This window comes from Lepidochelys kempii, chromosome 8, assembly GCF_965140285.1.
Source record: "Lepidochelys kempii isolate rLepKem1 chromosome 8, rLepKem1.hap1, whole genome shotgun sequence".
NCBI classification, from domain to species: domain Eukaryota; kingdom Metazoa; phylum Chordata; order Testudines; family Cheloniidae; genus Lepidochelys; species Lepidochelys kempii.
Window position 1 is genome coordinate 50,428,368 of NC_136387.1, and position 14,789 is coordinate 50,443,156.

Below are 14,789 nucleotides of genomic sequence, written 5' to 3' on the forward strand. Positions count from 1 at the left end.
GCCTCAGAGCGGAGCATGGGTGGGGCCACGCCTGGCTATTTGGGGTGGCTTAGCCTCCCTTGGCCTATGACGCCCAACGCCTGGGAAGCGCCAGAGGATTCCACTGGTGGAAGGTTCTCTAGCGGACATGGTGGCGTGGGTTCCTGCAGCGTGTCTTGCCAGTGGCAGCTATGAATTTCAAGGAAATGCAAAGCGTGCTTAGGCCATTGCTTTAGTGTACCAGCTAGGCAGTGTCTCCCGGGAAGCACCCGCCAGGCCCAGCTGTGGTGAGCAGGGCCCACAGTGCTCTGTCAACAAAAGTTCTGACTCTAGTGGCAGCAGCTCTGTGACGGGGCCAGGTGTGGGTGCTTGTACTCATTCAGGGCCTCGTATCGAGGAAGCGTAGTGCATGGCCCTTGGAAGCACTCTCCAAGGGCATGTGTCATGCATGGGTGGTTGGGGAGTGGGGAGAGCATGTGTAGGCCTTGAGAAAGGGCCTGCATTAGCCATGAGCTCACCCGCCCTCTGCGAGATGTGTGGGTTGTGCGGGCAGTTGGGCAGGAGGGGGAGAAATCTCCAGGAGGACGCTGTGGAATGGCTGCAGCCTTGGGACAGGGCACCAGGACATGGAGCCCTCTGGTTCCCATAGCAGGCCCCAGAGCATCCTTTAGCTCAGCAGCAGAGTGAGGGTTTAAGAGGTTCTGCCAGGTTCCACAAGACCCTCCTCCCCCTCTCTCTGAACCTGTGGGGCACAGCAGCAGGAGTCCCAGCTCTCCTGTCACTTGGCCGGGCTGCTTTCCCATCACAGTCTCTCCTGTCCCTCGCTTTATGTTTTATGAGTCCCTTCTCTGCTCTCTCCTTCTGCCCCCTGCAGGTGTGTTTGACAATTGCTCCCACGTGGCCAGCGACAAGGGCTGGGCGCTGGGCATTCGCACGCTGCAGCACCCAGGGAAGAAGGATGCCCGCTTCTTCTTCTCGCTCAGGACAGACCGGATGAGGAGAGCCACCGTGGTGTCTGGCTACCGCCGCTATCAGCTCAACACCTGGACTCACGTGGCCGCCACGTATGACGGGCAGTGGATGACGCTCTACCTGGACGGGGTGCGGGTCAGCAACAGCAATTGGCAGGCCGGCGCCCTGCATAGTCCCTTCATGGCCTCCTGCCGCAGCTTGATTCTGGGAGGGGACAGCTCCGAGGACGGGCACAACTTCCGCGGGCACCTGGCGTCACTGGCGCTCTGGAGCGTGGCTCTGCCCCAGGCCAGGCTGCAGCGTGGCTTCTTACAGAAGAGCGAGAGTGGGGAGGCTGCCATGGTGCTTGGGGCCGGCTTCGCCCACCTGGAGGAGCAGTGGGTGGCCTTCAAGGACGGGGGTTACCCGCTGCTCGAGTTCCTCCATGCGCCAGAGCCTGAGCTGCTGTCTCCACCGGCGCCCCCGGCCTGCGGGCAAACAGCCTGCGACAACGTGGAGCTGATCTCCCGCTACAACGGGCACTGGCCACTGCGCAGCGAGAAGGTGGTGCGGTATCGGGTGGTCAACGTCCACGACGACCAGGGGCTCCACCCCACTGTCAGCCGGGAGCAGATGGCACGCCAGCACCAGGCCCTGAGCGAGGCCTTCGCCCGCTACAACATCAGCTGGCAGCTGAGCCTGCACGAGGTGCACAACTCCTCCCTGCGCCACCGCACCATCCTGGTCAACTGCGAGCCCAGCAAGATTGGCAACGACCACTGCGACCCTGAGTGTGAGCACCCGTTGACTGGCTACGATGGGGGCGACTGCCGCCTGCAGGGGCGCTGCTACTCCTGGAAGAGACGGGACGGTGTCTGCCACATGGAGTGCAACAACATGCTGGACGACTTCGACGATGGGGACTGCTGCGACCCCGAGGTAGCTGACGTCCGGAGGACCTGCTTCGACCCAGACTCACCCCAACGGTAGGCAAGGGCATGGGGAGGCTCAGGGGCAGTGTAGGCTCCCACACAGCTCTACCAGGGCACCTGTGTGCACGCAAGGCAATACCTCTGCTAGTCCAGTGCTAGGCTCCGCATACACACGGCTCTGCTAGCACACCTCTGTCCAGACTGCCAATACCCCCTGCTGTTCCATTCTCATGTCCACATCTTCTAGTGCACCTGAGCCGTGACCTGTTGCTCCACCATTGCAGTCCTGACACAACCCCTTCTTCCACACACTTCTCCAGAGCCAGTGCTTGCGCATGGGGGGCCTTAGCAGGAGTATCCGCGCCCCCCACAATACTAAAACAGCAAATAATCAAAAGCAAATAGGGAGCCCCCTTGCGCTACTCAAGGCCCTAAGCAATCACTTAGTCTGCTTATGTCTAGCGCCAGCTTTACATCTCTCTCTCAGCATACTTTAGCCCTTATCTGTAGCCCCTGCTATTCCAGTCCTGGGCCTGTTCTGAGGGGCTCCTGCCATTTTCCAAATTCACAGTGGCTGTTCTTTTGGTGGACAGACATCCAATAGGAACTAGGAAATTCATTTCATTTTTACATAACTAGGATCTGAGACCAGGTGAGCAGAGACGAAACAAAGTTAGCATCAGGCTATAGAACTCATCTGGTTTAAAAATCTCTGAATCAGATTCACCAGTGCCTTCCAGCTATTCGGTGTCGCTGCAGTTGAGCCAAGTTCGTTGCTGCTTTGCCATGTCAGGGTGGTACCAAGAAGCCAGAGCGCACCAGTGAATCTGTCTGTTTGTGTCTGTGCGAGTAATTGTGGGATTACAGAGAGCTGGGGTGTGTACTGCAAACACTTCTCCATCAGTACCCTTTCAATGTTGTTAAAAAACCCACACATTCAATAAGCGGAACTATCTCAGTGCAAGATACAAACAAAAATAAAAGATGTGGGGGGAGGGGGATGGGATGCATAAAAAGAAGGAGCTGCAACTCGTCAGAGCTCTGCAGAAAAGCTGGGAATCACAAGAATAAATTCAATAATCTGGAAACAGCTGGAGAGATCCCCCTGGAATGCCCTCTCCCATGCTGTAGGGAAGAGAGAGCCCACCTCCTGTGAATCTCAAGGGGCTTCTAAGGGCAGGTTTCCCACCTGCAAACTGTACAAGGTGCCAGATTTCTTGGCTCAGCCCTAGTGCACCTCTAGCACCATTGTAACCCTGCCTGCAATGACTCAAGAGAGTGGGTATCAACCTCAGGGCAGATGGTTCGGGACCAGGGCACAAACCCCTAATTCAGAAATAATTCAGAAAATAAGAGACACTTCTATAATAATCAATCTCTGTATGACCTTTAGGGCTAAGTACTGGGGATCTCTTGCTTATACCTAGTAAACTTGCCCCTCAGAGTCCAAGCAGCATAGGGATCCTCAATTCCTTCTGTTTGCGGGTTTTATCCCCCTCCTGCCACACGCACTGAGGTGCAATCTCAGCTGAAGGGAGGAATCCATTTGCATGACTTGTCTTCGTGGGGCGAAGGGCAGAACAACCAATGTCTTTTGTCCTTTTTAACCTCCCCCAATAGTCCATCTGGTGTCGATGGACCTTTCCTGTTGGACAGGATGGAGCACTTTCTATTGGAGACCAGCAGCTCATGCTACTTAATGTCTTGCTCCTGTCCAGGGGTTTACACAATACAACCGCTCCAATTTAACCTTACGGTTATGGGATACAGAGGTTATACGGGTGATTAATGCAGGTGGCAACGCCCCAGCATCCAATCAAGTCTAAACATTAAACACATTCTTATAATTCCAATACCCATTTTAACACCACCAACACACAGGTGAGCCAGACTGATCCCAGCTATGCATTTGTCAGTGTTTAGTGGAGACCTGGAGACTTCGGCATGCACTGGCACCTGGTTTTGCCAGCGTCACACCCACCTTGCCTCCGGAAGGAGTCATGCAGACCACCCCCTGCATTTTCATCAGCAGAATGGGGTTTGCTCCCTCTTGTGGAAAAGGCTGTGGGGCCCACCCCCAAGCCATGCACATCCCCAGGGATCCACACAGATCCTGGGTACCCATGAGGCCAGGGCTGTCCATGCAGATGTCCCAGGGCCCCATTGCAGCTCTGTGCTCGTGGCAGCCCTCCCCCACCTCTTCCTGGCAGCCCGGCTGTTAAGTTCACCACCATCAATCACACTGTACGAGGTGTCTCTTTCCAGCTGTCTCCGCGGGGCATTCGGTGCTGTGCCAGTGAGGGAGCAGTTGCCATTAATCATTACTGCGGGTTTCATTATTAATTGTTTGCCCTGAGCCAGCAGTGTGCCGAGCATGGTCTGCATTCCCAGAAAGGGGGGTGGGGGGCTCCTGGCCCTAAGACACCGCACAGCCCTAGGCTGCATCACCTTCCCCAGGGCCAGGAGAAGCTGGAGTGAAGAAAAAATGAGCATTATCCCAGGAGCCAGCTCACCCAGCCTTGCCCTCTAGACATGCCCTGCACCACTAAAGGGAGCTGTTGGGTCAGGGGGAGGCAGCTGAGCAGGAACGAGGGAGAACCATGCACAGTGCTAAGGGGCATGGTCCCCCTTTGGCCAAGCGGGCAGGGCAGCAATCCCTACCCCTCTCATGCTGCACGTGCATCACAGGATCTGCGTACAAGAGGGAGCAAACCCCATTCTGCTGATGAAAACCGGGGTGGGGATGGGTCTCCATAGCTCCTCCTGACCCCTGGACTCATGCTGAGTAGTTCCGTCCTCTGGTGAGGAGCCCTGCTGTCTTTTGTGATGACTGTTCCCACAGTGAGGAACTACCCAGTGTAAGTCAGCATATCGGAATCCATCCCCTAGTGAAGATCTCCACGGCAGGATAGCTCAAGGTTCAGATCAGAGCCAAATGCTGGCAGAGTTCTCAAAGGCATGTTTTTGCCCTGAGTTCAGCTCCCAACCAGGCTGGTGTGAGAGGAGTTAAAATTAAAAAGAAGAAGAATAAGAAGGAAAAGTAGCGTTTCTGCTCTGTCTGTGTACGGCAGAACCCAGAGGGTTTGCTTAAATCTGACCTGTGGGCACATTCTGGGCCTAGCAGATCTCAGCGTGAACGGGGAAGCTTGAAGGGAGTCAGTAGCATCTTCAAACAGGGGTGTGGAGTGGGACCCATAATTCAACCTCCACTCCAGGAGTGTGGGAGGGGAGAGAGAGAGCCTGCCCCATTTCAGTACGTTGTGGGCCTGGTTCTCACTGCCCTGCCATTGCTGTTGTCAATCACAGTTGTGCAAAATAGACTTAAAATGCTACCACCATCCACACAGCACACCGCCTCTGCACGGGGTCATTGACTTTGCAAGAGGTGAGACGGTGGAGAACGCGGCCCTCCATCCTTGTATTGATACGACCTATGTTTGCAAAAGTGCCCAGTGGTTTGGGGGGTGGCTATGCTTCTTGAGGCCTGGCTGGAGACACCTGAAAGGGGATATGAATTATCTGCTCTCTGCAAATCAGGCCCCCTTTGGGTATCCTAGTTTGGGCACCCAACTCATCAAGTCGCTTTTGAACCTAATTGTATCCATACGGATACTGGCACAGATGGCATCACTGGGGTCGGAGACAAGCCTGCTCATTCCAGACCAACCCCTGTGCACAGAGAGCACTAGGATTCCCTGCTAGAGGAAGGGCACTACCCACTCCCTCCCAAGAGACAGGCAGATGGTGCCGCTGTTGGAGATAGATGTGGCGTTAAGAATCCATGCAGCCTATGCCGCTGGGTGGGTGAAGGGAGGAGACAGGCACTCACACAGATCTCCTTGAGTCAACAAACAAAACCAGAGCAAAAGCAGCCTGCTTCCTTCCCAAGGTCTCTGTCAGCTGGGAGCTGAGCCCAGGGTAGTCCGGGGCCCAGAAGGGGCATGGGCTGCCCGGTTTCATTCCAGCCACCAGGCCTATGCCAAAGGTGCCTGTTGGATTGCAATTGTGAGGACATGGCATGCTTTCTTTAGTGCTTTCTTTCTTCACATCGGAGCGAACCTCCTCCTCTCTCTCTGCCTCGGCCTGGCTGGCTTTCTGTTGCATGGGGCGTTCACTGTGATGCTCCTGCGGGAGGGATGTAGCAGGTCTCAGTGGCTCTGGAGGGAGGAATCTATGTAAGCAAGTGGAACACAGTGAGTGGAAGTTGCCCGTGGCCAAGGCAAGTAGGTGAAGTAGCAGAACCTGGTGGGAAAAGGTGCAACATGGACTTCTAAGGATCTGCGACTCATCTCCCCACCAGGGGCTGGAGAGCCTGAGGCTGAGCCAGCACTGATTACGTGCTAAGCCTCACTGGGGAGGTTTTTGGTCAGCAAAGCTAGGGAAGCCGAGGAAACAGAAAACTGTACAGAGCTGGAATTGACACAGGACTATGTGTTTGTCTGGAATTGAGGAAGGTTTGCGTTTGGTGAGTTTTGATTTGACACCCTCAGGAGAAGGAGGAATGAAGGTGACTGGAACTCACGTGAGTTTTAAATGGGCCCTGCTGAGTGGGAGAAAGAGGTGGCCTGAGGTGTACAGGAAGGAGAGAGGGAAGTAGAAGTGGGAGAGGACAGGCAGCGAAGGGCTGATGGGCGTGAGATGAGTGAGGGGAAGAGAGACCAGACACTGCTGGCCTTCGGTTTTCCTTCCTATGCTCCTTGAGCATTTTTTGCACTTATTTGCACGGGCTGAGGAAATACTAGGGGAAGATGGAAGAGCCGTCTGTCAAATGGTCACTCTCCCACCCTGGCTACTGTCTGAGTAATACAGCTGGAATTGTGTTAGAGCTCCCTGTCATGAGATGTTCCTCCTGCCACTGCAATCACCCAGGTGCCAATAATATTCACTGTGCCACGTCTCTAGGTCTTAACATTTTTCCAAGTGCTTTCCAAGCTCTAATCCATTTGTGTGAGGCTGTGGCCACTTGGGGTCACCGAAAATCCCCAGGCATTTTTCCCAAGAGCAGGGAAGATAAATCTCATTTCCCAGTTAAATGCCAATGTGGACAATAATGCTGCCAACCAAAATTCCTTTCACAGTTTCACATGGTTCACTTCCTGTTCTTGGCTGCCGTGTAGCATTGCCGTGTGCTGTCCAACAGTGTTCTATCCCCAGAGGTGGCTGCATTTTACTGGGTGTAAGGGGTGGTGGTGAATTGATTCTTGTTATTTATGCATCATTAATTAAGTGCTTCGAGTCTTTAAGGAGAAAGGGTCTAATGAAATAAGAGAGGCCACATTTTTTGCTGGTATAAATTGGTGCAGTTCCACTGGTGCTTGCCCATTGACTTCAATGTGGACAACAAAATGGCAGATGAAATTCAGTGTCGATAAGTGCAAAATCATGCACATTAGAAAAAATAATCCAAACTATACATACAAAATGATGGCGTCTAAGTTAGTTTTACCACTCAAGAAAGAGATCCTGGAGTCACTGTGGATAGTTCTCTAAAAATATCTGCTCAATTATCTGCAGCGGCAGTCAAAAAAGCTAACAGAATGTTGGGAGTCATTAGGAAAGGGATAGTTGATAAGACAGAAAATATCATAATACCACTATATAAATCCATGGTATGCCCACACCTTGAATACTGCATGAAGTTCTGGTGGCCCCATCTCAAAAAAGATATACTGGAATTGGAAAAGTACAGAGAAGGATGTGACAGGGTGCATAAACGCCTCACTGGACAGGAGGAGAATAAGGAGCAGCTCTGGACTAAGGAGACTCCGCCCCTCTGCCCTTGCTGAGCATGCTTGGGTTGGAGGTGGGTTTTAAAGCCAGTCAGGCAGCTCAGTTGGGGGTTGGCAAGCCGGGGAGGATGACGTTCCCTAGGAGCTCCAGGAGAGGACCGGAGCTGAACCTGCTCCGATCCTGGGAGCAGAGGAGTGACAGCACCCAGCGACTGAGACTGGGGCTGGAAGCACAGAAGGCAACGTTCCCCAGGGAAGGACGGTGACCAGATGGGGTGCAGACTGAGGTAGGAAGTGACCCATGGAAGCTGACTTGAGGCTGACACCAGACAGAGTTGGGTGAGCAACCGAAGCAGCCTCCCAGGGCCCTGGGTTGGAACTTGGTGGAGTGGGAGGGCCTGGGTTCCCCTCTCCCTCCCTGCACCACATCCACTAGGTAGATGGTTTTGCTGCCCTGCAAACTGTAGCCACTGGGTGGATTTTCCCCCTTCCCTCCCCACAGACTGCACCCATTGGGGTGACTGCTGCTGTAGGTGCTAACCATTAGGCAGGATTCCCTGCTCCCCAATCACAAAGGGTAATAAAAATGATTAGGGGTATGGAACAGCTTCCATATGGAGGAGAGATTAAAAAGTCTGGGGCTGTTCATCTTAGATAACATCTGACGCAGGAGGGATATATTACAGAGGTCTATAAATTCATGAGTAATATGGAGAAAGCAAATTGGGAAGTGTTATTTACCCCTTCACATAACACAAGAACCAGGGTCATCCATGAAATTAATCAGCAATAGGTTTACAACAAACACACAGTCAACCTGTGGAAATTGTTGCCAGGGATGTTGTGAGGGCCAAAAGTATAACTGGATTCAAAAAGGAATTAAATGAGTTCATGGAGGATAGGTCCATCAATGGCTATTAGCCAAGATGGTCAGGGACACAACCCTACGCTCTGGGTGTCCCTAAACCTCCAATTTACAGCTGATAATGGACATGAGGGGATGGATTACTCGATAATTGCCCTGTTCTGTTCATTCCTTCTGAAGCACCTGGCATTGGCCACTGTCAGAGGACAGGATACTGGGCTAGATGGACCATTGGTCTGATCCCATATGGCCGTTCTTAATGTACCTGAGCAGAGAATTTAGCTCAAGAAATTTTTCTTAGGCAAAACTCCCACTCGTTCAGGTCCTCAGGATTTTGGCCCTAAAATACTGTAATTAAGTGAAAATCTGTGAGGAGAGGGGGTGTTATGGGAACTTAAAGAGGGATTTGGAATTTTTAGTGAAATGAAATATTCGGGAATGTTTTGCTTCAATCTTATTTTAATTATTATGTTTCATATGAGTTGAAAAATTGTGACTTTGGTATTGGACTATAACACAAAAGTTGAAATGAAGCGGTTGAAATGAAACATTTTGACAATTTCCCATTGAAAATATTGACGAAATCGGTCCCTTCCGGGGAAAGGCTTTGATTGGATTCAATCAGCGGTTTCTGAGAGAGAACAGTTCTGTCAGCACACGTGTGCAGCTGGCTCTAGTCCGGAGGTGGGGAGGTGCAGCTAGCAGGTGGAGTGTGGACGTGCTCGCCTGGGCCCGTGGCCCTCTCCCAAGGCCAGCCTTGTGCAGTCTGCTCACCAACCCAGCTGTGTGTAAATAAAAAGACGCCCTAAGGAACCACGAGAACCTGCCCGTTGCCACTGGAAAAGCTCCCTCCTGGATGGTAACAATCGTAGGCCAGTGTGTGTGTCATGCGTGTCTCTGCACCCTGGGACAAGATGCCAGCCTGGGGATTAATACAAGCTGGTGCCATTTGGCAGAGGGGCTAATGTACCACCTGCCCATCCTCTCCTGTGCTGTGGCACACTGGGAGCAGCCCGTGTGTAGGGGCACACAAGAACCCTTATACTAGCTCTGCATTACCCGTGGTCTGGGCAACACAGGGGCGGCTTGATCTCTGCTCTGGCGAGTACAGACAGAAAGGGAGGCAGGCTGGGGTGGAGGCAGGGCCATGGTGTCAGAGTTTGAGGCAACTGCACCTGTATTCCCCTTCTATGGTGCAGCAAGGGCACCTGCTCTAGGCTCCAGGCTCCTCAGCCATCACCTCTCTTGGGTGGTGACATGTGGCTCTTTTCTCTCCGGAGCAGGGTGCTTTCAGACTGCTCCGTTCCCTGACTCTGCTGTGATATCGCCCGCAAAAGACAGCCTGGCTAAGGAGGCCTGCTTCCCTTCTGTCCTGCAAGACAGTACACAGCGTGACTGCCACCGTTGAGTTCCCACACAGCTCTGTCTAAGCATGCTCTTTGAGTCCTACTGTAAAATCACTCCAGAGAAAACGTATTTAAATCAATGAAAGGGCCTACCTGCCTGCTACTTAGCTCTCCAGAGATCACCCTCTGTCCCAATCCCCACACAAGATCTGGCTGGTGATTAGTCCTTCAAACCCCACTCAGACTCACAAGTTCATCCCAACTGCAGCTCATAACAAGCCCCTCAATGTTAGGGGGCATCCAGGGACCAAAGTCCTGCCAACCATTCCCTAAGGATTGGAGCCCTCCTTGGACAGAAGTTCCTGCCCATTTGCTGGCTCAGAATAAAAGCCTCGAGTCAGTTTGAACTTAAGCGGTTTATCCAAATATCCTGTCTTTGTCTGTTGGTCCCTGGAGAACCCAGTTTGAACAGTATATGTGAGCCTTTCTGGAGGCGTTACAGCTTGAGCAAATTTGCCTAGCCACCCCCCATGAAGGTGCTGCAGTCACCCTTCCCCATGGAAATTCCTACAATCCCTCAAGAGTATGTATGCTTTTTCATTTTGAATACAGCGAACTTGTAAGAGACTTACTGCAGCACGGGGTGTCCAGGATATTGTCATATCTGTCACACACAGCAGCGGTCGCCTGTGGAGCGGGGCTTGGGCAGCATGCCGCTCCATCTTGGACAGTCTGCTTGGGGCCCTGCAAATCTGCACCATCCCCTCGGCAGGGCTGGGGCATGGACACCACCATCTGGCCCTGAGGGAGGGAGGGTTGAGCAGAAAGGCCGTTGTTGGTTTCGCTCCAGCTGAGCAGTTATTCCATCGCTGGCTACTGCCATACAGCGTTAGCACAGACTCACAGCTGGCCCAGAATCTGTGACCCAGAGGGCAATGCTGGCAGCTTTGCGGAGAACTCTACCTTATGTAGACATCTCAAATTCAGAATAACAGCCTCCGTACCTAATATTTGCCTACTGCCATGCCGAGCTTGTTAGTTTGGCTTCCCTGGGTTTCATGTAAACGTGTGCTTCGGTCTCACTCTGCATGAGATGCCCCCCACAGGGGCGGCGAGTTATATGGGCCCGGGGTGCCTGGGCTCCAGCAAATTCAGGGCCTAGGGGGTCCGGCTCCATCAATGTTTGGGGCCGGGTCTCTCTCCCATCCCCACGTGCCACCCCTGCGTGCCTCCCCTGGCCCTACCTGCCGCCCCCACGTGCCTCCCCGAGTGTTCCCTGCCTGCCCTGGGCAGTGGACAGCTGCCTCCTGCCGCTCCCTCGCCGGCCACTGGGAGCGATGCTGGAGGCAGGCTGAGGCGGCTGCTGTGCCTGAGGAGGGGAGGAGGTGCATGGCAGCCTCCCACCCCCTGGCAGGCGACTCCAAGTCGACTTCAGGGAGGGTGGGTGGGTGGGGGGGGCTTATCCTGGCTGGACCTCTTTAGCAGGAGCTGGGGAGGGGGGGGCTTGGGTGAGTGTTGTGCTGTGGGGGCCAGGGAGGAGCCCCTTTTCCCCCAAATCTCGCTGCTGCCGGCAGGGAGAGGGCTGGCGGGAGTCCTCTTCTCTGGCCCCCTGCCCCAGCCTGTTGCACCCCAAACTCCTCATCCTTGGCCGAGCCCCATGCCCTGCCACCCCTCCAACACCCCAACCCTCTGTCCCAGCCCAGAGCCCGCACCAAGCACCCGCACTCCCTCCAGGACCCCAACGCCCTATCCCAGCCAAGAGCCCGCACCCAGCACCCAAATTCCCTCCCAGAGCCCACACCCTGCACCCCCTCCAGAACCCCAACCTCCTGCCCCAGCCCAGAGCTTGCACCCAGCACCCAAACACCATCCCAAAGCCTGCACCCCTTACACACCCAAACTTCCTCCCAGAGCCTGAACCCCAAACCCCCCTCCCCCCGCACCCAAACTCCCTCCCAGAGCCTTAGTCAGGTGTGTGTGGGGGGAACGGGGGACTTGGACTTGTTCTGGACACCACCAAAAATTATACAAACCTATCGCCCCTGGCCCCCCCAAGCTTTGCACTTGGAGTTTCAGATGTGAACAAACCCAAAATTTCATAGCCAAACTCTGTCAAAATCACAGCATTTTTTTCCTGATTTCATGTTGACACCATGATTCCTGCTTGATGCCAAAGCCTAAATCACTCTGGTTTCTTGGACACTGGCCCCAGATCTCTGCTAAGCCTTGCTTGTTTTTCTGATAGGAGTTTCAAGTTTGTAATGACTCCCAAACCAAGGGAACTTTGTGTGGTTTGTGGTTTTGTTGTGAACATTTCAAACAGCTCTGGTGCTTTTATCTTTCTTGGGAGAGGAGCAAAAATTGTGTGGTCTCATCGCCTTTAAGGCCAGAAGGGACCATCATGATCATCTAGTCTGACCTCCTGCACATCGCAGGCCACAGAACCTTGCCCACCACTACTGAAATAGACCCATAACCTCTGGCTGAGTTACTGAAGTCCTCAAATCTTGACTGAAAGACTTGAAGTTACAGAGAATTCACCATTTACACTAGTTTAAGCCAGCAAGTGACCTGTGCCCCATGGTGCAGAGGAAGGTGAAAACCCCCCAGGGTTTCTGCCAGTCTGACCCGGGGGGAAATTCCTTCTCCACCCCAAATATGGTGACTTATTAGACCCTGAGCACATGGGCAAGACCTGCCAGCTAGACATGAAGGAAAGAATTCTCTGTAGTCACTCAGAGACCTCCCTATCTAGTGTCCCATATCTGACTGTTGGAGATATTTGATACTAACAGTTGCAGATTGGCTACATGCCATTGTAGGTGGTCTCATCATACCATCACCTTTATACATTTATTAAGATCAGTCTTGAAGCCAATAAAGTTTTTTACCCCCATTGCTCCCCTTGGAAGGCTGTTCCAGAACTTCACTTCTCTGACAGTCCATTCTATACACATTTTATTTTTTGTTGTAAGGAAAGACAGACACACTAAGATCTGCTGCCCTCAAATCCCCCGTGCTTTATTTTTCAATCTGCAATATTTTAGGTGATGCAAAATTAAATTATTTAAAGCAGTTGAGATTAGCGTGAATTCAGAGGAAGTCTGAGGGGCCTAACAAAATTAGGGGAGTGGGCAACATGATGTCCAATGAAAATCAGTATTGACAAATACACAGGTAGTGCATATTGCAAGGAATAATTTGAACCCATTGCTGGATTCTAAATTAGTTGTAACCACTCAAGAAGACATTTGTGTCATAGTGGGCAGGTCAATTAAACCTCTGTTTAGTGTGCAGTAATGATCGAAAAAGCAAAGTTTTAGGATGGATAGATTTTTAGGGTAGAAAATAATACTGAAAGCATTGTAATGTCACTATATAAATCAATGATATGCCTTTACGTGGAATACTGGGTTCCGTTTTGGTCACCTTCTCTGGAAAAGATCTAGCAGAAATAGAGGGGGTTAAGCGATGGGCAGCAAGAATGATCAGAAACTTGGAAGACTTCCTTGGGAGAAGAGATTGAGAAGGTTGGGATGGTTCTGTTGAAAGAGGAGACAAATAAGGCTATGTCTGCATGGGACAGTTAACTCAGCACCCAGGTCTGTTCACCTGAGTTAGCTTAGTCTGGGTGTGAACAGCCATACTGCAAACCCTACCTATGTGACTGTGGGCTCATGGCTGCTATACTCATATGTGTTGGGGACATAGACCTTTGTCCATAGTTTGACATAGTTCTTTGCGGTGTGACACTCTAGGATTTGTTTTTGTTTGGTTGTGCTGATTGTGGGGGAATTTGTCTGCCCTTTAGGAGGAATTGTGTGAAGGGCATTCGAGGACTACCAGCACTCAAGTGTGTCCTCACTGCAAAGTGGGCAGGTTCCATCCCGAGTTAAAGAGGCTCTTGGTCTCCAATCCACATGCTCAACTGGATATGTTAGCTTGGGTTTCAAGCACCTCCAAACCTGGGTCGGTGGGTTTTGTGTGTGCTGGAGAAGGTTGGGGGTTAAGGCTGAAACCCAGGTAAGAGTCTGGGTTAAGAAGGGACATGATAGAAGTATGCAACACGATGAATGTTTACAGAAGAGGAGAATGAGGTGCTCCTGTTTTACCCTGTCTCATAATACAAGACCCAGGGGACCTCCCATGAAATTGAAAGGCAACAGATGGATCTTCTGAAACGATAGAATCTAATTCAGCCACAAGCTGTCATGCTTAATGCAGGAATGACAAGGTGAGGTTCTGTGGCTCGTGTGATGCAGGAGGTCAGACTATGTGTTTGTAATGGGCTCTCTTGGCCTGACAAATCTAAGCCTCTATATAGCCGATAAAAGGAAATTTGCCTTTTTTTTACCCAATGCATAATTAGCCTATGGAACTCCCTGTCACAAGATGTCCTAGAGGCCAAGAGCTTAGCAGGAGTCAAAAAATGACTGGGCATTTATAGAAATAATGAAAACATCCAAAGTTGCGTTAGGTAGGAGACATTTAAAAAAGGAGGTAAAACCCCTCATACTGAATGGCACAAGTCAGCCACTAACTGATGGGATCTGAGAGGGGCTTTCTCTATGGGCAGGTTGTGCCATGACTGTCCATTTCAGGGTTGTTTGCACCTTCCTAGTCAGAGGGAGGAGACTGGGCTAGATGGAGCACAGGTCTGATCTAGTCAGGTAATTCCTATTCTTACTTACACACCAAAGTTCTGCTTATGGACCCTCGGTTAGCCGAATCCAGCATGTACTTCGGGTAAATGCTAGAGTAGGGCCGGCCCACAACATTTTGGCACATGAGGGGGGGAGCTCAAACGACGCCCCCATGCTCCCTTGCTTGGGCCAAAACTTTGAAAGGTCTCAATTCTGCCTTCTTCCTGTTCTACTCCTCTCATAGTACTGCTCTGCTACCTACCCCAATAAAGGAGAACTAACAACTTAAAATGCCTTGTTCAAAAATTTTAGGTAACACTTAACTTTCAAACACCTGAACAGCA

General features: G+C 51.9%; 1 protein-coding gene across 1 annotated transcript in view; it reads left to right on the forward strand.

The window, feature by feature from the left end:
* The window catches only part of PAPPA2 (pappalysin 2), a 170,969-nt gene that overhangs the window by 9,759 nt on the left and 146,421 nt on the right, over nt 1–14,789 (forward strand). Inside the window, exon 2 of the mRNA XM_073358102.2 lies at nt 854–1,916. Within this exon, the coding sequence (XP_073214203.1) occupies nt 854–1,916 (1,063 nt within the window). The remainder of the gene's footprint in view (nt 1–853; nt 1,917–14,789) is intronic.